At 41.2% G+C, this 27,259-nt stretch overlaps 1 protein-coding gene across 1 annotated transcript in view; it reads left to right on the forward strand.

Moving 5' to 3' along the window:
* Positions 1-27,259, forward strand: part of LOC122799246 — a 205,656-nt gene that overhangs the window by 151,392 nt on the left and 27,005 nt on the right. The window contains exon 4 of the mRNA XM_044068188.1: positions 1,517-1,687. Coding sequence (XP_043924123.1) covers positions 1,517-1,687 — 171 coding nt within the window. The remainder of the gene's footprint in view (positions 1-1,516; positions 1,688-27,259) is intronic.

Here is a 27,259-nt window from a genome sequence, read left to right on the forward strand (position 1 = left end):
CTCAATTTCTAAGAATGGATCAGAGTTTCAAACAAATCCTAGAGAAGAGGATAGCAGCAGTAGTAATCGGGTAGCTCCAGTCAGAGACAGCATACCTTTTGCTTTGTTTCTTTGCATTTTATAAATCATCATTGTGTGGTACCCGGATCGAAACAAAGTTTAAAATACAAAAAATGAAGCTAAAATTACTTTAGAATTCTAAAAATAAATGCAGTGAAAACCATGTACTGTTCTATTTGAACTGCAACATGCCTGGAAACTTTAAGGAACAAATTTTGTCATTTTTCTCATTTTAAAAAGGCATAGTTAGACAGTAGATTGGTTCAGTGATAACAGAACCATGGGGTTGCCACTTTTTCAGTTGCCCAAAGTGAGATATTTTTTTATGGAAATGTGAGACTTTGAATGACAAACCATGCCCACGAGTGCAAGAAACTAGACTTCACATGTCAGCTAAAATAAAAGCTCATGCTTGTAGAATTTGAGCTGTTTATATTGTTTCACATAATATTGAGGTATTTCAAATACAAAATAATTGTTTTATTTAACTATTAGTGGAAACACAGGAAATATGTTTTGTCCTAACATCTCAGGAACAATCATTGCTTTTTACGTTTTTTGGCAGGACACAACTGCCCAAATAGGTACTGTCTTGCACGTTGAGGGACAGTTGGCAACTTCACAGAACAACACTTCCAACAGCTACAGAGAAGAAGCCAACAGGTCTGAAGACTATTTCCCCAAATTCCATAAGCTGTATGATACACTATGGTGTGCTTCATAATTTGAGTTTTATGAAAAGATTAACCAAAGTATTGTAGGTAAAAAGAGACGTGCTCTCCAGGAAGGACAGAATACTACATTTGCAGAATAGAAATGTAGTCATTTAAAGAGATACTCTATTGAACACCTTTAAAAAGGAAGTAGTGTAAAATGCTGCCAAAATGGGTAAAGGACTGTTGGATTCTATTGTAAACAGCTGACTATTATTGTTTGTTCTTTAAATTAACTGGGAAAATCAGACCTGGCCTGGCTTGTAATAGATAAGCTTTTGATCTAAACCTGTGATTAGACCATACCTCTCAACTGTCCAGATTTTCACAGAATGTCCAGATTTTTGCCTCATATTTTTGGTCTGCTACACATAAAATTTACGGCTTTCGGGCAAATCATTAAGGATTGAAATCACTAAATAATGATAGACATTTGAGTTTCAGATTTCATATCCTTCAGAAAATGCATGCACACACAAAACCTAGCAACTTTCTAAGTTTATAAGACAACTATTTAAAAATTGTCCCTATTTTGGGGTCTTTGCCCCCCCCCCCATTATTTTAGGCTTTGACCAGATTGCTTGCTGTAAGAAGATGAGGTATGGATTAGACAGCTGTTTAGAGAACCAACTGTCACGTGACCAAATTGCTTACATAGGATTCAGCAAAATTAGTTTGCTGTACATTACCCTCCATGTATTTACTTACATTTTGTAATTAAAACTTTTGTTTCCTTTAAACAGGTGTTGCATGGAATATTTTTCTTTGGAAGCATACATGCTATACCAGTCAAACCTGAGGAGTTCTTTCCTGATGGTCATCATGAAGATTTTAAAAATATCTTTCCTGAACCTTTTGAGAAATACAACACCCATTTACCAGTGAGGACACCTTATTCAGTGCTTCTTGTACTTGTAAGTTTACATTCTTTGTTCAGTATTTTTGTAACTTGTGTATCCCACCTGCAGGTCTAGCTGAATAGTGTACGGGTTCTTTCCTACCTGAATCTGGTGACACCCCTATTTACACCCAACACACCAAGTTTGCAAATAATAACAGATTTTATTCTAGATGGAAACTCTAGTCTTAACAGGCAACAGCACCGTAGCAAACAAATTACTGTAGCAGCACAAAGTTTAGCAATAAGGCAATATGAGGTACATATACAGTGAAATCACCAGAACTCATTAAGAGAGGTCTTGTCATTCAAATATGAGAAAAAATGCAATGTCATTAAGCAGTAAAGATTCTCTAATTCAACAATACTAACAGCAGCTATAACACTGATCAGTTCTAATCAGACCAAACTGTGAAAACACTCTGTTATACCCTGTTTACTGGCCAGTGTCTACTTACAGTCTTAATGCCGGCATGATGGGGCCAAAAGTTGGAGCGCATATGAAACCCAGGTATTTGTAATCCACAAAGCATATAAGGGGAAATCCACAATGAGCGGTGAGTAACATGAGATCCCCAAAACAACAGCCAGTACTATTTCGAGATAAAGCTAAACAGATGTTCTTCGTGTTTCACTGTTGCAGTCATTACATTTGGGCAATCCTGCTGGCAGGTTGCCCTCAGCCGGCCTGAATTCCAAAGTCTTGGGTCCTGCATTGGCTGCTGTCACCCCTTCCCTGACGTCAGGTCGTCAAGGGTATAAAAGAAGCAGCTGACACCATTTTCTTCACTCTTTCTTGCTGCAAGGTACCCAAAGCAGAAGCAGTTCGCAAGTGCCGGTCGGCCAACTCCTGAGATTTTCGTGTTTGAGTTTCAGATCCAAAGTCTTCAATAAAGCTAAGTACCCCGTTGGGGAAACTTTTTTCTTGCTCCAGACCAATTTCAGAAAAAGCTAATAATTGTATTTCTTGTGGAAAGCAAATACCTCATAAGGATTTTCATTCTTACTGTATTCCTTGCTAGGCCCTGATCACAACATTACTGGTTGTCGGTTTTGTGCTAGATTTAACCAACGCACTATTAAGCGTCGGTATGATTTTGCTTTAAACTTTTTTGGACGCTGGTTTAATTATCCTGAAATGTCATTGGATAGCCATCTGACTACTGGAGTTTACAAAAAACGTAAAGAAAAGGATAGAGAAAAACAACCAAGGCCCAAAACCAATGACAAAGTTTCTCCTAAGCCAGTCGCCGCTTTGCCAGTTCTCAGTGAGGTGCTTTCGCAGCCCCTGACGCCCGCTACTTTAAAATTGCAGGCCGCTACCGACTCCCACGTGGAGTCAGCCATGCCGCTGGATATTCAAGGTATTGGAGCCTCGGATGCTAATCCCTCAGATGGGTCCAGAGCCGCTGAACAGGTACCGGCTTCTGAGGGTGTATTCACACCTAAACATCTTTACATTAAAACGACTTCAGCTTCAAAGGCAAAGACTAAAGCACCTTCTAAAGGAAAGAAACAAACTCAAGAGCCACGTGGACAGGCCTCCATGCCCAAAAAACAGATGCTCAAAATGGCCGAAGACTTGATTACCTTGATCAGGGGTTCCCATCCCCCTCCTGATAAGAGGCCTAGGCAAGACACTGACTATGAATCTTCAGATCAGGTTTCTATTTCTCCTGATTCCTCTTCTGATCAGGAATATTCTCTTCCCCCCTATGAGGATTCTGATGCTGAAGAATCTATACCTTCAACATCTCCTTCTGAGGACTGTTCTTTTGGGGAAACCTTGCATACCATGAGGGAGCCAAGATTTTTCAGAATCTAAAAAGAGGCTCAGGGATTTTCTTTTACTACCTCAGCACAGGCCTCTAGCCATTCCACCTGTGTTGGACATTGTAGATGATGTGTTTTCGGAGTCTAGTCTGACCCCTGACTCCTTACCCCCAGCTCCTGTTAAGCCTGACAGATATTACAGGATTCCTGATTCACACAAATTTCTTTTTAAAATCCCTGCTGCTGACCCAGAAACTATTTCACAGGGTCCAAATGGAGTTAAGGCTTCCACTGCAAAAAACCCTACCCCCTCTGACAGAGATTCTAGGGCACTGGATAGATGTGGAAAAAAGGTTTACACATCTGCAACTTTGGCTATAAGGGCCTTAAACTATCAATTTCATATGCTTAAGTATCAGCAACATGTCATGGGATTGCTTAAACAGAAAATGTTAAATTCTGAATGTGTAGAAAACAAGGAAATGCAGGATTTATTGTATGCAGCAGAACAAGATGGAAAACATACTTTGCAATGTGGTTTTGATTCTTTGGAGGCCTCCTGCAGGGCCGCAGTTACAGGTTCTGTAATTAGGAGGCATGCTTGGTTAAAGGAACAAAATCTGCCTGATCATGTTAAAGTTAAATTACTAGATGCATCTTTACAGCATGATACTTTGTTTGGTGTTAAGAAAGAAGAGGTGTTAAAGAAAATGGAGGATAAAGCTAAATTTATGCAAACTGTCAAAGATTTTTTTACAAGTACAGCCACTTAGGTTTAGTAGACACTGGCCTACAAAAAAATGGTTCTTTCCTGTGACAGACAGATCTCAAAGGGGCAGATCCAGATGCCCTAGGGGCAGATCCCAGGCGCAAGGTTCTTATAGGCCCAAGCAATGGGGTGCTTCTACCTCCAAAGCTGGAGAAGATAGATAACAAACATACAGAAAACAGTCCCAATGACTTCCCCCTGCCTGCACCAAGCACTTATCTTCTGGCAGCACCCTTAGGGGGAAAATTAGCACTTTTTGCTCAAAATTGGCACATCATAACCCAGGACAAGTGGGTTCTAAACATAGTGTCACAAGGCTACAAGTTCCATTTCTATACCCTGCCAAAGGCAAACGGCTGGCCAGATCTGCCAAAAAATCCATGGGCAGAAACGCAAAAACAAGTCTCATCCCTCTTGGACATGGGGGCCATTCAACAGGTACCAGAGCAAGAGCAGGGACAAGGATTTTACTCAAGACTGTTCTTGGTACCCAGAAAGGACAAGGCCTGGAGGCCGATACTGGACCTATCTATTCTGAACACTTTCCTGGATATTCCAAAATTCAAAATGTTGACTTTGCAGAAGCTTCTGCCCATGCTGGTCAAGAATGCTTGGCTTGTGACTTTAGACCTAAAAAAGGCATGCCTGCATGTTCCAGTCAGACAATCATGCAGAAGCTACCTAAGATTCAAGGCTGGTTCAATGCATTACCAGTTCTCTGCACTGCCCTTTGGCTTATCTACTGCACCCAGGGTCTTTACAAAGTGCCTGGCACCAGTAATTGCATTCTGCAGACAAAGAGGAATACAAATATATCCTTACTTGGATGACTGTCTCATTCAAGCAGAGAACAAGGACATTCTTCTTCAACATCTGGCGTTTGTGAAAAGACTTCTAACATGCCTAGGGTACATAGTCAACAAAAAGAAATAAAAACTAGTACCCTCACAAGAGATTACATTCCTGGGTGCAAGCTTGAATACAACTGCCCAGATGGCTTATCTCACTCCAGACAAACAAAGGCAACTGACTACCTATTTCAAAATGTTGGCAACAAAGGCCCAGTTATCTGCAAGAAAAATTCTGCAGGCTTTGGGCTTCATGGCATCCTGCACCCTACTAATTCCATATGCAAGACTGCATATGAGGAAACTTCAATGGTACCTAAAAAGTGTTTGGACTCAACATTGCCACAGCCTGGAAACAGTCATTACTCTCATTCCCTGCCTGCAACAGGAGTTTCAATGGTGGGCAAAGGCTTGACACCAGAACAAGAGACAGCCATTCACATTACCTCCAGCCAGGCAGACACTAACAATGGATGCATCAGACTATGCCTGGGGAGCCCACATGGCAGGAAGATGCATTCAGGGCACATGGTCCTCAAACCAAATGCATCTACATATCAATCAAAAAGAGATGTTAGCTGTTCAAAATGCCCTGACAGCTTTTAAGGACCTACTTCATCCGGGACAACTACTGATAAAGACAGACAACACCACGGTCATGTGGTATATAAACAAGCAGGGGGGCACACATTCTTACCCCCTTTGCAGACTTGCCATGACCTTGTGGGACAAAGCTTTGACTTACCAAGTACATCTGCAGGCACAATTCCTGCCAGGAAAGGAAAATACTCTGGCAGACAAACTAAGCAGAAACCTCATGGATCCCCACGAGTGAAAGCTGGATCCACAAGTCTTCAGCATGATAACAAGGAAATGGGGATGCCCGGACATAGATCTATTTGCCTCCCCTCTCAATTACCAACTAAAAAGATTCTGCACAAGGACTTATCACAGACAAGCATGGAAGGTGGACGCCCTATCTTTCAGCTGGAAAAACCTATCAGTATATGCCTTTCCTCCACTGCCTCTCCTCCCCAAGGTGCTCCTAAAGGTCAGAATGTAGAAGCCAAAAATGATACTGATTGCCCCAGACTGGCCATGCCAGTACTGATATCCAATACTAAGGAACTTATCTCTATACCCAGCTTGGACCTTACCTCAAATACCTCGACTACTGTCCCAAAAAAACAATCAGATCTTGCACAGCCAACTCAGGACATTAAACTTGGCAGCATGGCGAATAATGTAGTCATACAAAAAACATCTCTCAGTAAAGCTGTGATGGATGTCATTCTGGAAGCCAGAAGGCCTAGTACTAGAAAGTCTTATGCTGGAAAATGGAAGAGATTCTGTGCCTGGAACCAGGCACAAGGAACTGATACAGCGGTACCAAATATTCCTCAGATTTTGCAATACTTAACTGAGATGCTGGACAAAGGCATATCTTTTTCATCAATTAAAATTCATGCCTGCCATTTCGGCTCATTACAATACAGAGCCACCACATTTTTCTCACCCTTTATTAAGGCAGTACCTCAGAGGAGCCAAAAATGTAAGGCCCCCAAGGAGACTACCAATACCTGCATGGGACCTCAACTATGTCTTGGAAAAGCTCACCCTGCCTCCTTTTGAGCCAGCTGCCACTGCTGATATGAAGTTTTTATCTTGGAAAACAGCTCTGCTCTTAGCAATTACTTCTGCAAGACGAGTTTCAGAGCTACAGGCGCTCATGGCTGTGGAACCTTTCATCATTTTTCATCCAGACAGGGTCTCCCTGAGGACAAACCCAACATTTATGCCTAAAGTAGTGTCCAGTGTGGCTCTTAACCAAGCCATCCATCTGCCAACCTTTTACTCAAATCTACAGAACAAGGGGGAGAGAATTCTGCATTCTTTGGATGTACACAGACAGCTTGGACAGAACCAAAGCTTTCAGGAAGACAGAGCAATTACTAGTGGCATATGCTGCAAGATCACAAGGAAAGCCTATCCCAAAGCAGACTATTTCTAAGTGGTTAGGCCACTGCATTCATTTCTGCTACTTACACCATGGCAAGCCAGTGCCAAAGGGCATTAGGCCTCATTCCACCAGAGCTGCAGCCACCTCAGCAGCCTTTCTCAGGGAAGTACCAACCAGAGACATTTTAGAGGTGGTTACTTGGAGTTCAGTGCACACCTTTAAATGCATTATCATCTGCCACTCTACTCTAAATCCAGGGCAGGCTTTGCCACTACAGTTCTGCAGGGCCTCACAGCTGCTCCTACTGCTGTCTAGTTCCAGCCTCCCAACCATAGCTTTGGGACTCTACCCAAATGTAATGACTGCAACAGTGAAACATGAAGAACATAGTACAGTTGTGTACACTTACCATAAATGTAGATGTTTAAGTATATTCACTGTTGCAGTCCAGGTTACCCACCCGCCTTCCCCCTTTTTCCTTTTGAATCTTATCCTTCCTTCTCTGATTTATACTACCTATGTGGTGTATTTGCTTATAGATGAAGGTAAAATTTATATTGGTGTATTTCTGAATATATATATATATATATATACATATATATATATATATATATAGAGAGAGAGAGAGAGAGAGTTTTGCTACCCTTTTTTGGGGCACCTGACATCTGGGGCAAGAAAAACAAGAACATGGCGTTGGCTGCTTTTTTTATAAGTTCATAGGTTGATACTAGGCTATCTGCCCTATGGCATTTATAAGCCTAGCCAGAGTGTGTTTGGCTTTTGCCACCCTTTTAGATTAGTTGACTGTGCCTCTGTATAGTAGGTCACAGAAGATAGCCCTTTTAAGGTTAGTTTACTGTGCCTCTGTCTAGCAGGGACACAGAAGAGATTTTATACCCCTGATGACCTGACATCAGGGAAGGGACGACAACAGCCAATGCAGGACCCAAGACTTTGGAATTCAGGCTGGCTGAGGGCTACCTGCCAGCAGGATTACCCAAATGTAATGACTGCAACAGTGAATACACTTGAACATCTACATTTATGGTAAGTGTACACAACTGAACTTTCCAGTTCAGAAAAGGAAAAAGGGAAAAGCCTAGGCCCACAGTCCCAGTCGAAGATATAGCACAATATTATGAAAGTATGAAATGGAGGCCAAAGCCTCTCACCACTTTGTCGATAATATTCTGGATGTCAGGCACCGCAGTTCCACTGATCAGAAGTGTAGAGATCACCCAACAGCCATCTGGTAATCAAAATTGGCTTCTATATAATAGGCCCAACAGTATTCCTGTCCTTGCTGATCAGATGCAGGCGTGGGACTACTGGCTCCAGACGTCTCTCCTGACTCCACAGATCACCACTGACCAGGTTTTCAGAGCAGGACAAACATGATCTGCAGCTTCATTTCCCTGAAAAATCAGGTCTTAATGCAAGGCCCCTTATTCCTTCACCCTATTTTTCAGTCTGCTCTCTTTCACTCTCATTTCTCTCTTTTATATCAAATGAAAAAGAGCTCCACCTTGTGGTGTATCAGAAACCTACAGTCTGTTAACCATACAGTGAAATACAGTGGGAGCTGCACTCTCCCCCCACTTGAAAACCTGGGTCCTCCCAAGTCAATGGTAGATTAGCAGCAATATATATACAAACACTAATGCACCATCAACTGAACAGTATGTCTGCATTCAAAAGGTACATTCCACCAAGGGTGATCAACATTATGCTTAACTTGGAATGGGATGTCACCAATTGAGCAGAAGGCATAGGGATCATGGATGTAGACTCTCCGATAAGCAGTGGTCACAGGCTCCTGTGTACTATGTCCCAAACTGTCATATGTAAGCCCTGTGGGGAACGAATCAGTCTCTGAGGCTTTGGTTCAAAAGAGACACTGGGAAGCTCTGCTCTGAGGGTTGCTCACTCACATCACACTCACTGTCCCATTCCTCAATATGCATATTGTCTACTTCTAAGATTTCCTCTTGTAGAACTTCAATTTCTTTCTCCATAACTGTACAACTGTCCTCAGCACCACTATCCAAAGGACCTCCATCAACATCAGGCTCTGCAAGAGGCTCAGAAACATCACTCAGTCTACTGTTGGTGCTGGACTGTTCAAAGTGACAAGGGACGAATTCTGGTGCATTTACATTGAAATTGCGGTCCATGGGGTCTCGAACATCATCATAGAAAAGTCCACTGAAACCCCAGTCATCATCACTGTCCTCCTCTCCTTTAGCAGGAGGATCATAGGGTCCTGAACATTTGGGAGAATATCTCCTCTCTGCTTTAGTCTTCTGGATCGCCTTGAGTTAAGTTTTCACTGAGCCATTCTGGGTTCCAGATTCATAAGTCTCACTGATTCTGCCAAAGGCATTAAGTTGTTGCAGTGCCAGGTTTTTGATGGGTCCTTCTTTCCCTTCAGGGCAGACTTGGTAGACAGGGATGTTAGGTAGCTGAGAACAAATTACGTAGATCTCAGATCCCCAGTGGTCAGCTAGTTTGTGCTTTCCTTGCAGGCCGAAGTTTCTCAAGAGAACTCTATCCCCTGGTTCCAAATCATGTAACATAATAACATGATAAAATTAATATAAAGATACTGCTAGGTTAGGCAAACTTCCCAGTCAGGTTAGCCAGCAGCCAACCCCCCCCCTTAGCAGTTTAATTAACCCTTACTTCCAGATTATACCCTCTTTATCTCAAACCAGCTTATCTCCCCCCTATCCCTTAGCCTGACATCCCCTTTAGGGGACTTATTTGTTGCAATAAAGTGAGTGACCACTAAGTGGCGTCTTAATATAAGCTTTCTGTCTTTTAATTTCTTCACCTATTCTTTACCAAATCTCCCTAACTCAGTTCCCAGTATTCTTCTGATGTATTGTTTCACTATCTCTTTTTGTCCTAAGGTATCTTAAATCACATTCTACTCCTCTAACATCCTAAGTCTATTCTTGCTAGCCTCTTAACATCCTTCTACATGTCTTACTTTCAGACTTACCTGCAGACTTTCATACTTCACTGATTGTCATCCTCGACAGTCTACTCTCTTGTCTCTACCCACTCCTTTCGCCCTGTGGGCTCACTCCGCTCCCCTACCCTGCCCCCAATTCCCACCCACGCCAGTGTTCCTACATTTATTCCTCTAAAGCCACACCCCCATCACATCTGCTTCAATCGAGCAGATTATCTCATTACCACTCCCAACCCTCCTTATCACAACACACCTATTATTACCTTACCTCCCATCCCTCCTTGTTACAACACCCCACCTATTGATATATTTCCTTACCTGCTCACAAAACCTTACCTCCCATTCTTCTCCCACTTCTCAATCCTCCATTTCCTCCCTTACCTCCCATTCCTCTCCCACTTCTCAATCCAATATAATGTCTATGTCATCCATCCCACACCAAATACTACTCTTGGTCTCAGTCTTTCCTCCTCTAACAACTGCCTATCTCCTAACCTCCTATGAACAACCACTATACTCCACCCTTTTCTTCCCCTCCAAACACACTTCGACACCACCATTAGCTATCTTTCTAAACATCATATCCAAACCCAGCTACCTACTAGCCAAATATCATAGACTAGCACACATTAAGTATACCAATCTAAATATTAGAAAATTATTTGACTATTATTGTAAGCCTCTCCACCCTAAAAATAGAATACACCTCCACTCCTTACTAGATGGGGACATTCATCCTAACCCTGGCCCAAACTATACCTTTACCACTGCAAACTGCAACCCCAATAACATTAGTACCCTAGCCCCTACCAAACCTTCTAACTCACTGTCTATAGCACATCTCAATATACGCAGCATTAACAATAAAATTGCTCACCTACACGGTCTCCTAGATGTCCACCTATTTCACATCCTATGTTTATCAGAAACTTGGCTAAAACCTACTGTTAAAGACAATGAAGTCACCCCACCTGGTTACAATATCATTAGACTAGACCGCAGAACCAAAAAGGGAGGAGGGGTAGCAATACTCTATAAAGCAGATCTACAAGTTAGCACTGTAAATCTTAGACCACCTTTAGACAATAGTGCTGAAATACTCATCTCTAAATTTCAGGTCAACTCATGTAAAGCCATAAATATTATCTATATCTATCTTCCTCCAGGAAATAACATTAATACCCTTGAAAATATCCTTAACTGGCTTTCTATTAATCTCCCAGAAGAAACCATAGTCCTAGGAGACTTTAATATCGACTGGAAGTCCTGTAGTAATACACACCCCACCACCCATATTAACCTATATGGCTTCTCACAAACTATTAACTCCCCTACCAGAACTAATAGACCCAACAACAAAGAAAGTACCTTGGACTGGATACTTACTAATAGTCCTCATCAAACATACAAAGTAGGAACCCTCCCAGATGACCTAAGTGACCACTCACTAACTTATATTATCAGACATAAAACCAACCTAACTTACCCAAACACTTTCAGAACAGTATGCACCAAAAAGCAATTTAACCCAGAACTTTTCCAGACAGAACTCAAGCAATGTAATCGGTCACCACTAAAATCTCTTCCACTAAATGAAGCAGTAGAATACTTCAATTCCACATTCTTAGCCATCCTGGACCACCATGCCCCAACACGCTCTGTTAGAAATAAAGCTAAACCAAAGATTTAAAGCTAAGCTTGGCTCTCAAATGCTACAAGGCAAAAAATCCTTCTCAGAAACAAATCCTGGGCAAAATGGTGTACTACTAAGAATCCTACAGATCATCAAACCTTTAGGCAACTTAGAAATAATACAAAAAAGCCATCCTGTTAGACAAAAATAACTTTTACCTCCAATTACAGCAAACCTACCAAAAGGAACCAGAAAAGCTTTGGACTAGCATTAACAAACTTCTATACCCAGGTCAATCTATCACACCTAACCCACTAGGATCTAACCCTGAGAATACCACACATACTGCTAATGCCTTCAATTCTTTCTTCACAGACGCCATCCAAACTCTTGCTAGCCATCTGTCTCCTGATACCTCAAATCTGCCTACTTCTACTACAAAACCATCCCCATCATTTCAGTTACAACCAGTGTCTACTTCCTTTATTTGCTCCCTTCTCCAAAAATTAAAACCTACTACCCCCTCAGCTGACCAACTTCCGGCAGAATACCTGCAAAAAGGAGTTAAAGCCATTTCCTGTCCCATTTCCATTCTGATCAACAGAACCATAAGTGAAGGAACTATCCCATCTATCTGGAAAATTTCTCATATCTTCCCACTACATAAAGGTGGGAACTCCAATGACTTCTCTAACTTTTGTCCTATAGCTCTACTATCTTCTCTTGCAAAAATAATGGAGAAATGCATCCATAAGCAACTACTTAACCACCTACTTCAAAACAACTTACTTGCCAACTGTCAACATGGATTCAGACCTTTCCACAGTACCACCACTGCCCTGCTATCCTTCACAGACTGCATTAACAAAAACCGTAACAAAAATATTCTTTCCTCTGTAGTCTTCATTGATTTATCTAAATCTTTTGATATGGTTAATCAGCAACTCCTTTTACATATACTGAAATCCCTTTCACTCGAACCTCTAGCCATAAATTGGTTCAAATCTTACCTAGAAAACAGACAGCAGGCTGTACTCTGGCACAATAAACTATCTAATCACCTTCCCATTTCCCTTGGTGTTCCTCAGGGCTCCATATTAGGCCCACTCCTATTTTTCATTTATATTAATGACCTTCAATCAGCAATTTCACACACCACCTGTATTCAATATGCAGATGACTCAACTATAATCTGTTCAGCCACTTCTCAAACTGAACTACAGTCCCTTACCCAAAAAGCATTCAATACTGTAGAACAATGGTTCTCAAACTGCTGCCTCTTCCTAAACCCCCAAAAAACTAAACTTTTACTCTTCACACCAACCCAAAAGTCCACCCCTATACATTTCACACTCATATCTAATAATGGTACTCTCATTTCTCCCGACCCAACCATTAAACTCTTAGGAATAACAATAGATAACAACCTCAGCTTTGATACTCATATAAACAGCACAATAAAATCGGTCAACAAAAAACTGGGATCCCTCTATAGAATCAAACCCTTTCTTACACCAGTAGCTAGGACCGCTACAGCCAGAACTCACTTAATCTCCACTCTACTCTATGCTTCACCTATGTACACTAATCTTTCTAAAAACAAACTCAATAAACTGGCAATATCCTATAATAATATTGCTAGATTTGCCACTGGCTCTCCTTAGAGAACTCATCACTGTCTTAATCTAAAACAACTAGATTGGCTAGAGTTTCTAAACCAGCTTCAATTTCACCAGCTTGCTATAGCCCAGAAGACCCTGTATCAACCCACCAACACTCCAATACTCACTAGCCTCATTACCCCTTACAACAATCTTAAGAATTTACGCTCCTCAAACAAACTGCTGATCAATACTTGCAGATCCAACAACTCAGCAGGAGACTCCCTGTTCTCTAATACTGTTGGAAAGCTATGGAATCTACTACCCACTGAACTCATAATTCTGTCTTCTCTTACACTTTTTTAAAAAGAATCTAAAACTATTTCTCAATACACACTGGTTATGCTCCTGTACTAACCCTAACTAACTTTCTTCCTTCACACTAATAAATACTCTACATCTTTATAGTCTTATCCTTAAAGAATCAATAGACCATGTTATTGCAAATCAAGTTTATGTATATATGTGTATAGTATCCTCTCTTGTACATTACCTTTTACTGTTTACTGTTTGTGTTATGCTCATTATGAGTATTCTATTTTGTATTTTTTAAAAACAATTTTTATTTAACAATAGCTGTTTTGTTTTAAGTTTGGACTGCTACTACTTTCTATATTGTATTTTGTATGTGTCTTGGAGCTTTTCTCCCCGGGCCTCTACTGAAAATGGACATGTATCCAGTTAGACTAGCCCGGACAACAAATGTAAAATAAATAATAAATAAATGTAGCTTTACTTTCTTGTCATAGTGAGCCTTGTTTTGCTGATGTCTTTGTCCTGTTGATTGCTCAGCTAGCTCATAGGCCTGTCTGAGATGCTTCTTGAGTCTCTCCACATAACTGCCATGACACTGGCGTATCATCAGCTGTGACTCCAAAGGTTAAATCAAAAGGAAGACGAGCTTCTCTTCCAAACATTAGGAAATAAGGTGCAAATCCTATAGCATAATTTTTAGTACTGTTGTATGCATGCACCACTGTGGATACATGTCTACTCCACTGACTCTTCTTCTCAGCAGATAGTTTTCCCAACATGTCTAGTAAAGTTCTGTTGAAACGCTCAGGCTGAGGATCCCCTTGAAGATGATAAGGAGTGGTGCGACTTTTCTGAATTCCCAAAAGAGTGAGTAGCTCATGGACAAGCTTGGTCTCAAAGTCACACCCTTGATCAGTGTGTATCCTTTTTGGCAGGTCATAGTGTACAAAGAACTTCTCAGCAAGTAGTTTTGCCACTATAATAGTGTTCTGATTGCGACTTGGAAATGCTTGAGCGTATCTGGTATAGTGGTCTGTCACCACCATTATATTACTAATCCCACCTTTGTCCAGTTCAATGCAAAGGAAATCTATACAGACCAGTTCCATTTGACCCAATGAGACAGCTCTGGTGGGCAGAGTCTTTCTCTGAATGCAGTGGAGACGTAAGGCAATAATCTTCAATATCTTGTTTCATGCATGGCCAGTAGAATCTGTCTCGTACAAGTCCCAGAGTTATGTCATAACCAAGATGACCATGTTCATCATGCAATGACTGAAGTACTACTTCTCCATACTTTTGAGGAATCAACAATTGCCAATTTTTACTGCCATGTGCACTAGGAGATCTCCTATACGCTAGTCCATTTCGTATCTGGAGTCTATCCCATTCTTTAGCCAAAAGTCTTGCCAGTGGATAAATATCTGTGCGAAGCATATCAACTTATTTCTTCTCTAAAGCAGCTACCACCAGCTGACCTAAGTGGTCTTCTCTTTGATCTCTCCTGAGGTCACTGTTACTTAGAGCTAGTAGCGATGAAGCCTGTAAAGTGACCAGATTACAGTAAGCTTGGGGTATGCTTTTCACAGACAGACCCAACTTCTGGGCCCAACATTCAGTTTGTTGGTAGCAGGTTGCAATCTGGCACATAGCTCTCACTCCTGGTGCTGGAATTTCCACCCATTCATCATAGGGGTGTAAATCCCCATGAGGTCTTCTGGACAGACCATCAGCATCTCCATTTTCGTATCCTGGGCAATATTTTAAACTGAAGTTGTAGTTGGATAAAGCTGCCATCCATTTGTGGCCAGTAGAATCTAGCTTTGCAGTGGTCTGGATGTATGTCAGAGGGTTGTTGTCAGTCTGAACTTTGAATTCAGCCCCATAGAGGTAGTCATGCAGCTTGTCTACTACAGCCCACTTTAAAGCAAGGAATTTCAACTTGTGTGCAGGATAGTTCCTTTCTGTTGGAGATAAACTTCGACTGATAAAAGCCACAGGTCTCAGTTTCTTGTCATGCTCCTGGTAAAGTACTTCTCCTAAATCATCTCTGCTAGAATCCACATGTAATGTGTATGGCTTTGATGAGTCAGCATGTGCCAGCAGGGGGGCATGTGTGAGACAATATTTAAGCTGTTCAAATGCCTCTTCACACTCAGGAGTCCAACGAATCTCGATGAATTCTTTAGAGCCTCTCAGTCCCTTTGGCTTCTTCAGAAGGATGTCATCATTCGTTTTATCTTCTTCCTCATCGTTTCGGAGCAATTGATTTAATGGTCTTGCTATCTTCGAAAATCCTTCCACAAACCTTCTATAGTAACTGCAGAACCCAAGGAAAGATCACAGCTCTGTGATGGTTCTGGGTCTGGGCCAAGATGTCACAGCCACAACTTTGCTGGGGTCTGTGAATATTCCATTTGCAGACACTACATGCCCCACATATGTCACTGAAGGTTGAAAAAATTTGCATTTTCCGGTGACAACTTCAGTCCTTCCTTCTCAATTCTGACCAATACTTTCATCAGTCTTTCTTCATGCTCCTCTAGGGTCTTCCCAAAGACAATAATGTCATCAAGGTAGACTAAGACTTCCAGGAGATGCATGCCTCCAATTGTTCTTTCCATGATTCTCTGGAAAGTTGCCGGTGCATTCGATAAACCTTGAGGTAGGCGATCAAACTCGAAAAATCCCAAAGGAGTGATAAAGGCAGTCTTCTTTTTATCTTCTGGGTGCAAAGATATCTGATAGTATCCACTCCTTAAGTCTAGCACACTGAACTACTTACTGCCCAGCAGGCAGTTTAGAGCATCTTCAGTCCGGGGTGTTGTGTACTGGTCTGGAATGGTTCACTGATTCAGAGTATGATAGTCAACACACATGTGAATTGACCCATTCTTCTTCCTGACAATAACAATGAGAGAGGCACATGGACTTCTTGACTCTTGAATTACACCTGCGGATTTAAGTTCTTCCAGATGTTTTCTCAAGTCCTCCAGATCTCCTGGGGCTACCCTTCTTGAACGTTCTATGAAAGGCTGGTCTTCTTTTAATCTTATTCAGTGTTTTGCACTTTTTGCACACGCCACATCCAGCTCACTTGTAGAAAAACAATTTTTCTTCTTCATCAACAGCTCTTTAGCTCTGGTTATCCACTCAGGGGACAGAAGACCACCTCCTAGATCAGTATCTTCCAGCTTCAGCTCATTGACACTGCTCTCGTTTCTTGTCAAAATAGGTAAGGGAGTGGCAGCATAAACATTTCCCAAATGCACTTGTGATCTCAGGACAATGGGGGTACTTCCTTTATTCTTCAACCCCACTGGCAAAGTATCATAAGGATGCTTCAGCTTGTCACCAGGCCAAACTTCGGGGACTAATTCCAGTCCCAGTGGCAAGTCTATTTCTGGATCCATTTTCATCATGACATGAGAGAAAGCTGTTTGTCCACACATCCTCACTTTGGCCCTCAAACAGGAGACCTGACCAGGAAAGGTCCATACATTACCAATTTCATCTTTCTTACCATCCTTCTTCTGAAGGGTACAAAAGGCTGGTCTCAGGAGTGGATGTAATGTTGGGTGTTTCTGGGTCAGCTGAGGCATCAGCATTCTTCTGACGAGGTCAGTAATTGTCCCCACTAAAATGGATGCTGAATCCTTTCCTTTTAGCCTGGGGCACACAACAGCAAGAGTTTCAAAAACTTCTGTTGACCCAACAACTGAGGTGGAAAATTCTAACTTGAGTGAGACATAGCCATCATAGGGAAACTTCATGTCACTTAGCCCCCAAATCTCCAAGTCTTCTAACTTTCCAAGTAGCAAATAATTTAAGCATTTCTGGTAGAAGTCTCTGAACAGAATGGTGATTTGTGCACCAGTATCCAACAATGCTTTACTGTGCACACCCTCTATCTTCACTGCCACGATAGGTGACGGTCCCACTAGGCCATCGGGTACTTTCTGTTTCCGGTGTTGTACAGCAGTCAGCATGTTGTTGAGATACAGTCGGTTGGCATCACCATTTTAAAGGATGGAACTCTTTCTTAGTAATCCTTTGCTGAAATGGCTTTCCAATTTGGTTGTTCACCTTAGATGAGCTAGAAGTGTGCAAAGTGGGTGGACACTGTCGCTTGATATGCCCTGCCTCTCCACAGCAAAAACAAAATCCAGTAGGAACTCTGAACATCAGCTTGTTTTTTCCCTGAGTCCCTTCATGGAAGTTCTACCAGATGTATTCCTCCCTTCAGCTAAAGTTACCACTGCTTTCTGTAATTCTGCAACTGTCTTGGCAACTTGAGCTATGGTGTCGGTTAGGGAAGACACCTGCACCTGCAACTGTGACACCTCTACATTGTGAACACTCTGGACCCTGACTCTTGTTTGAGTAGTAAGTACTGCTGCAAGCTCCTGTTTGTGTTCCCTCACTGCTTTAGTTGATGTTGAACACTGAGATTTGGCTTAAAACAGGGCTTCCTCTTTCCTCACTTCTTTAACCATTTGAGAATAGGTTAGATTCTCTTTCCTATCTCTCATCCTCATTTTCCACATAATGGGATCCATAGCTTGAGCTCCTTGTAAAATTTGACCGATTCATACAGCTACTTTCGGATCCACCCCCTTCTTTAGGATGATCTGGTGGAGCATTTTATCTAATCGCTTAATGTAGTCAGATAGTTTCTCACCAGCTTCTTGGTATGTATGTTCAAACTGATACAATAGGTCAGCAGCCCTCTCTGTTCTTCCAAACACATCCTGCAATACTCCTAAATAGTCCTTGGCTGTGCAATCTTGCTTATTCATCCTTAGGTTGCGTATGGTGTCTGCAGTTAATCCTTTTAAACTTTCAGCTATCTGCTGCTTCTTCTGAGTTTCTGGAATATCACACTCCTCTAGGGCTTGTGAAGCCTGATCCATCCAAGATTCATAATCTTCCTCTCCCTGAGGTGTAGGTTGTTTTCCTGAGAAGAAACATAATCTGTGGTACCCAAACCTAGTGAATGGCTGTGTAGGCCTTAAGCATTTTTCTACAAGACTTCCCAAAGCATTCAAAACTTCAGGCCCTATAGTATTTTTGGGCAGTGAAGCTTCAGTTTCTGGTGTAAGGTTCTGACCTGCTTAGATAGCTTTCACAGGTATTTGTTCTGTTGCTGGGTAGTACACTTCTCAGGGATTACCACACGGACTGCATTCTCGCCTGAAACTGATACTCTTGAAGGTATATGCTCATATACTAGAGTATTTTTCCACTCTAATAGGGCCAATGTGCTCTGTTCTATAGTGTCCATGGTGCTGTCTAATAAAAATCCACGGCCTACAACTGGTAAGGATTCTGTGATTTGATGTATTTGCGTATCAGTCCATGTGACACCTGGCAACACTAGAATTAAGCAGTGCTCTGACTGAGCATTGTGCTGTTTGCACCACTTAGCGGCTACTTCTGGGTTCACCTTGCTGCTGGTGTTGCTTTACACATGTTCAGGGGAATAGGGTGGAGTTTTAGGTAGTATAGACAATCCCGGACGAGCCCCCAAATGTAGTGCACCCACAGGTGTAGCTGAATAGTGTACGGGTTCCTTCCTACCTGACTCTGGTGACACCCCTATTTACACCCAACACACCAAGGTTGCAAATAATAACAGATTTTATTCTAGATGGAAACTCTAGTCTTAACAGGCAACAGCACAGTAGCAAACAAATTATTGCAGAAGCACAAAGTTTAGCAATAAGGCAATATGAGGTACATATACAGTGAAATCACACCTCCCAGAACTCAATAAGAGAGGTCTTGTCATTCAAATATGAGCAAAAATGCAATGTCATTAAGCAGTAAAGATTCTATAATGCAACAATACACACAGCAGCTATAACCTTCATCAGTTCTAATCAGACCAAACTGTGAAAATACTCTGTTATAATCTGTTCAGGTGCAAGTGACTACTTACAGTATTAATACTGGCATGATGGGGCCCAAAGTTGGAGCTCATATGAAAGCTGGGTATTTGTAATCCACAAAGCATTTAAGGGGAAATCCACACTGAGGGGTGAGTAACATGAGATCCTCAAAATGACATCCAGTACTATTTCGAGATAAAAGTAAACAGTTCCAGTTCAGAAAAGGAAAAAGGGAAAAGCCTAGGCCCACGGTCCCAGTCAAAGCTATAGCACAATGTTATGAAAGTATAAAATGGCGGCCAAAGCCTGTCACCACTCTGTCGATAATATTCTGGATGTCAGGCACCACAGTTCCACTGATGAGAAGTGTAGAGATCACCCAATAGCCATCTGGCAATCAAAATTGGTTTCTTTGTAATAGGCCCAACAGTATTCCTGTCCTTGCTGATTAGATGCAGGCATGGGACTACTGGTTCCAGACTTCTCTCCTAATTTCACAGATCACCATCGACCAGGTTTTCAGATGAGGACAGACACGATCTGCAACTTCACTTCCCTGTCCCAGACTATAGAAAAATCGGGTCTTAATGCAAGGACCCTTATTCCTTCACCCTCTGTTTCAGTCTGCTCTCTTTCACTTTCATTTCTCTCTTTTATATTAAATGAAAAGGAGCTCCACCTTGTGGTATATTGGAAAACTACAGTCTTTTAACCATACAGTAAAATACAGTGGGAGCTACACTTATAAATAAAATAGGTTGATAGGCTTTTCTTGTCAAGCTTGCATCCTACAGAAATTCAAGAAGTTTAATTTGATGTGACAACATAGACAGATGCAAAAAGAAAAAGAGAGAGCAAGGAAAAAACGGACAAAAAAATAGCATACTAAGCTCCTTGCTACAGTTTGTGTAGGGAGAAGTACTAGCTCTTTGCCTAGAGCTGGAAGACATTTTTTTAATTAGGTTAGGTATTAGCTCTAGTTATGTGGTTGAGAGATGTACTAAATGGGGGATTAACAACTAATGATACAAAGGCCTAGTTCTGTTTTCAAATCTGTAGCAGGGTGCAATTTACTTTTTCTGGGCTGTGGCTGAAATGGGCCTATGTGATTAGCTCACTACCATGGTTATCAAACAATAAATAAAGTTTTTAGTACTACTTTCTCCAGTCTAGTATTATCTCTTCCTGTGATAAATTCTAGCTATGCATTTTCATACAGAACCAGATAAGACATTGCCTTTAAAACCCAGAAAGAGGTTGGTGTGAACGACCTGAGACATACTTCTCTGGACTACATGAAAAGAGACATGGAAGAGCTCAATGATCTTGTATCCCAGGCAAGTATGACCCTATCCCTGAGTAGCATCCCGCCATCGCCCAAAATGATACCGCAGTACAAGGACAAAATGATTGACTTCAAAAAATTGGCTAAGCTTCTGGTCTGTCATTCTAAGCGGATCCAGTATCTCTCTGCCTGGGACTACATAGTCGACAGACCACAATGCTTTGCCAGAGATGGCCTGCACCTGTCGGTCCTGGGATTCCGGATACTGGCTAAGGCTCTTGCTGCCCCTATAGTGCCTTTTTTAGGCAAGGTTGAAATGACAAATTCACCACCGTAAAAGGAACAGGTAAGCAAAAACTGAGGATAATGCTACTCAGTGCTAGATGTTTAAATCTCAAAATGCACTTATTCGAGGCACTTCTTAAAATGAAGAACACTGATATCTGTGCAGTGACTGAGACCTGTTTCAAGGCTCTAGACAGCACCCCTGCATTACCAGGCTATAACTCATACCACACTTTTCGGCCATCTAGCCTGGACCAGAACACTAAAGGCGGAGGTGTGTCCATATTCATTAAGGATATCCACACCTCCAGGCTAGTTGCGCAGCATAATGCATCTGAGGTTATCCAAATGCAACTAACTCTGGGCAAAACTGCAATCCAAATTGTAGTTTGCTACAGATCCCCCACCATGCCCCAGGATTCCCACTCCTCTTTTCTTGATATACTGAAAAATATTAAGGTTCAACCAAACACCCTAATAATGGGCGATTTCAACTACCCCACCATTAACTGGGTAAACTACTCATGTACCAAAACTCCTTTGCTTAACGCTTTCTGTAATTCATAAATTCCAATGCCCTGGATCAACTTATCCACACCCCCACAAGGGGCAACAATATCCTAGACCTAGTCATTACCAACATGAATGACCGGTGTTCCACACCTGAAACCAACTCCTCGTTGGTCAGATCCGACCATAAGCTAATCACCCTAGATATCTGCATCCCGCCCCCACTCACCATAAAGAAAACCACGGTAAAAATATTCTCCAAGGTCAACTTCATGCTTCTTAAGACAGAAGTGGCAAACGTCATGACACCCATGCAAATGGACAATACAGTTACGACTGCTGAATCCTACACAAATGCACTCTATAAGCACTTACATGAGTGCATGGATCATGCTATCCCAAACAGAACCAAGATGCTATCCTCCAAAAAAAGGAAGCCAATCTGGTGGTCCCCTGCCATAAACAAACTCTACAACAGAAAGAAGAAACTGTTACAAAAGAGAGTAAAATCCCATGAGTGGAGGTGCTGCCTGGTCAGCCTCAGTAAGAAGCTGAGATCCCTTATAAGATCCTCCAAAGCTAGCTACGAAAACAAAATTGCTACTGATTCTAAGAACAACCACAAAGTATTATATAGCTATGTCAAGAATCTCAATGGCAACACCCAGATCTGCTCTGAGTTACAGAACAATGACATGAAAATTACAGAACCAACTGATATTGCCAACATACTGGCAGATAGGTTCAGTGCTAACTTTACCTCCCTCTCACCCCCTAAAGGGCCCATATCTATACAGGAAGAATGCAGAGTCCCTGTAATCACATCTATGTAGGTAAAAGCTGCACTCTCTAAAACCAAAAACACAGCATCCATGGGACCAGACAACATCCCAGGCTGCATTTTACACGAACTTCAGAACGAACTGGCTCCCCATCTAAGCACCACGTTCAATCATAGTTTCACAATGGGCTTTGTGCCCACTGAATGTCACACAGCAACAGTTACCCCACTTCACAAAGGGGGAGCCATCACTGATCCTTGGTACTATCGTCCTATTAGCCTGATGAGCCTGGTCTGCAAGACCATGGAACATATCATCATGGAACTCATAAATAAAGACATTGGTAACCTCCAAACTCTGGACCCCACCCAGTTCAGATTTGTGAAAGGCAGATCATGCCTTCTGAACCTGATCGACTTCTTTGAGGCAGTTGCCAAAGCCATATACAAGGGTAAGGTGGTTCACACAGCCTATCTTGACCTTGCCAAGGCTTTCAATACCATCTCCCATTCTGAAATTATAGCTAAACTCACTAAACTAGGTATAAATCCCTACATCACAAGATGGGTTGCCAACTGACAGAACCCACACTATAAAAGATGCAGACTCCAAATCTGACTTCAAACCAGTGACAAGTGGAGTACCACAGGGTTCAGTCCTGGGACCTCTCCTGTTTGGTATCTACTTCTCTGAAGTACAGGCTAACACAGAAGGCCTCTGGCTAATGAAGTTCACAGATGACAGCAAACTAGGAGCCATAGTCAAGTCCCCAAATGATGAGGACATCCTACAAAATGGCCTCACTGAGACAGATGCCTGGTGTCAGAGGCATGGCCTCAAGCTCAATGCCAAAAAGTGCATTGTCATCCCCTTTGGTAAAAAGTCTGTACCCATGAACTACCACATAAACAGCAGTCTACTTAATGCCGAATGTGTGATAAGAGACCTTGGGACCCAGGTGGACAGTAGTCTCTGCTTTGATAATCACATCGCCACAGTTGTCAGGAAATCCTTCTATGTGGCACACCTCATCACAAAAGGGTTCTCAGCCAGGAAAAAAGAGGTCATTGTTCCCCTCTATTCGGCACTCATTAGACCCATTAGAGAGTACAACGTCCCTTTTGGAATGTACCTCACAAGACATCTGCAGCAGCTGGAAAGGCCAGAGAAGTACCTCACAAAGAGAATTACTGGCCTCAAACAGATGCCCTACACTGACCGTCTCAAAAAAACTCCATGTTTACTCTGTAGCATATCACCTACTCCAAGGAGATCTCTACCTAACATATAAAGCTATGTTAAACCCAGAGCAGTTGGACATGCTACACCTTAAGAAATCCCAATCCCTCCGAGCTACACGTTTTAGGGACCTAAACCTTGTCACCATAACAAACAGGACATGCTGGAGGGATAGATTCCTGTCCCAGAGACTTCCTATACTCTGGAACAAGCTACTCATCTATGTCAAGCAAAGTTCCTCATTAGCACTCTTCATGAAAAATCTTGATGAGTGGATGGGAAATAGGAAATACACCCTGGGGATTACTTCTGTGGCTCTGCTCGACAGGGGCAAAGGAAATTAACTTTCTTGGGTGGCATAAGCCAAGGAACCTTGGTGGCTAGGCTTACTTGGGCCCTTGGGCCGATAGCCTAGTACCTACCTATGAACCTAAATAACTAAGAAATAAAATAAGGAGGTACACCTTTTTATACTTTTTTGGCATCTTTCAGGTGGCTTATTTAAAGGCTACAGAATATGGTATCATATTCAGTAACAGGTCATATCAATGAAGTATAAAAACAGTATAATAATCTGATTAGAATTACTGGACATATTATTTAAAATTATATGGACTACACAATATGCTTTCCTAACTTAGATACACTCACTAGTCAGCGTTTAAATTGTATTCAGTTGTTTGTAGCTCTTCAGTGATTGTATTGTTTTTGAGATTTGATCATATATTTTCTAAACAGAATTTATTTAATTTTATTTTTCAAAGTTTCAGAAAAGCTATATTTACTAATGTTAAAGCTAAGGTTATTACTACTGTACTGGAGGTATATTTTTGTAGACCATCTTGGAAACTCCAGTATGTTTCACTGAAATAATTGTTTAATTTGTAGTCATTGTCATATTTGATTATTCATAGCTCACTTTTTATCTTATTTTTATTATTATTTTTTTTTTTTTTACTATTTTTATTTGCAAAGAATACTCACAAATGAAGTTATCCCATTACAGAACCCTGTGGGATCCCACAGGTAACCCCAGCCTGTAGTCTGTTGCTTAACTTTAACTGCTGCTTTACCCATTAAATTGCATATTGATTGATGTTTAATGCTTATAATTTTTCAATTTATGTGGAATAATGTCAAGCCATTGCAAGGTTAAGATAGGAAACACTGGTTTCATCTCTTTACTGCTGTTACCTCTTCAAAGAGTGGCACACATTTCAAAGGCAAAGTCTGTCCTTAACAGACCCACACTATTCCATATCTAACAGAAGTAGGCCCCTGTGTCATTTTGGATAAGCTCCATTATATATCTTTTCATAATTTTAAATGGAATACTGGCCAGGCTGATGTGCCTGAACTTGTAGGAGTGTAATATGACCCCCACCTCATGAACTGGTACCAGTACAGCCTACTGCCACAGGTCAGGGACATATGAATATGTTAACATTTTGTTTAGCATAATAGAGGTTTAGTTAGGTCTTAATTCTGTATAGGAGACCACCATTATATTGACTGGTCCTAAAGAAAATGACTCTTGAAATATCTGTACCTATATAAAGGATGTTTACTATTATCTTTATATCACTCTGACATATGCCTTTGCTACTGTGAAGTCTGAACAAATTTAATTTTATGTATTTATATTTTAATTACTGGGTTGACAAAAGAGGTTGTGGCCCATCGTTGAATGAAGACACAGGGAGAAAAGCTCCACAAACAAACTATAAAATATACAATATATAAAAATTGCAGATGTTTGCCAGTAATAAATACATATCAGGACATAAACACATCAACAAAAAATCCAGGGTGATTAATGCAATTAAGATGCTATGTGGCAGTTTCCAACATATTTATTCACAATTTATTCAGCAAGCTTGCTGTTATTATTATTATTTTGTATACCTAAACTACCTTAGATTATAGCAGATAGGAAGTGAATGAATACAGAACACTGGTGAAACTAATGAATGGAGAGTGTGAGAAAACAGAGTAAAAAAAGAAGGAGGTCTGTGTCTATTCACATCATGTTATGCAGCAGTTACAATATCAGTTTCTAGGTAGTTGAAACTTGATGGCCAGTTTGTGAATTTCTTTGGAAGAAAGTTATTACATGTTAACAGAAAGTTTACTCTGTTGTTTTGCTATACATGCTCTACAAGTCAAGTGTCCTTATCTACATGCAGATGATTTGACTTACACTAAGAAAGTGCCTGCAGAGCTAAGTGTTCCTGTTGGACATGTACCACTTCAGTATGTTACATAATTGTCATTTATTGGGCTACAACAAACTGTCAACTTGTGTTTTTTGCATGACATTCAGACAGTTAAGTAATCCAGGACAGGTATACCGGCATAAGAATTCACAGTGGTGAGAATGGAAAGGTGCACCATAAGCAAAGGATGCAATCCTGCCATAAATTAGGTCAAGGCTATGTATTCGCTGTTGGAAGGTTGGCAAGTATTTGAAAAGCATATAGGAGATGAGCAACAGAAAATGCATTGACTCTGTCTGTAGAGTTCTAGATGATCCCAGAACAATCTCTTGAGAGGTAGTTGGAGGAGATAAAAGAAGACAGTAATATCAGAAGTGTAAGTTGAAAGCCAATGTTTAGAGAGGTTGAATATGTTAATAGCACTTCAGTTATTTAAATGAGAAATCTTTAGTTTTGACAGATGAGTTAAATCAGGTGAAACAGAGTTGGCTCTGGGTTGTAGAATGGTAGTTTAATGGAGGATCAAGTTTTGGACTAGTGTCTCCAGATAAAATTATCATGAAAAATGAAAAGTGTTTTTGCCAAATTTTAGTGGGTAAAAGAGGCTGAATAGTGGAAGACAATGGAAACAAAGAGTATAATGGAGGAATATATCTTTAATCATTTTAGGTAATACAAGATGTCATAAGGTTAAAATGTAAAGTTAAGAAAGAGTATGTGAAGGACTTTGGAGTATTGTGTAAGGAGAATACTTGTATGAATTACTGAAGAAAAGAGAATTAGAGGATAGTTGTAGACATGTTAGACTGGTGAACATATTTGGGTGACTCCAGGAGACTGTAGCAGATACTAATGGTATTAACATTTATCTATTTCTAAGGCTTATGGGACTAAAAAAGTAGAAATCTGTAATGTAGCTAAAACTAAGGTGTAGTAATCAAGTTTTAAGAAGATCATAACAGAGTTAGAGAAAATTCTGCGGTGGTGGTGCTGCAGTAGCGTTGTCGCCTCACAGTAAGACGCTGTCCGGTTCGATTCTCAGCTAGAGCATCTTCTGCGTGGTGACATGCGTGAATGGGCGTACCTTCGTTGAAGGTTGTGCATCAGGGCTGGTAACTCGGCACGTAAAAATCAACTACCAATCAGTAGCGGACCGGAGTTCCGCTGTGGCGACCCCTAACTGGGAAAAACCAAAAGACACAACAACAACAGAGTTAGAAAAAAAGGTGGTAATGGAGGATATGAAGAGTGAGAGAGTAAAGAAGAGAAAGTAAGGATACCAGGGAGAATGGAAGAAAGATGCATTAAGGAAGAATAGGAGAGGGAAGAGTTATGATGAGTGATTGTGGGAAAATAAGTAGTAAGTGAGTAAAGTTAGAGGACAGAGCATATAAGGAGTGGGAATACTAGACAGCATGATGGGTCATGGATTAATCAAATGCTGCTACATTTAAGTGAAATAGCGGTGTGGGGATGTAGGGGAATACAGGGGTCCATTATGAGT

Source organism: Protopterus annectens, chromosome 4.part0 (genome assembly GCF_019279795.1).
Source record: "Protopterus annectens isolate FY-2018-M chromosome 4.part0, PAN1.0, whole genome shotgun sequence".
NCBI lineage: Eukaryota > Metazoa > Chordata > Ceratodontiformes > Protopteridae > Protopterus > Protopterus annectens.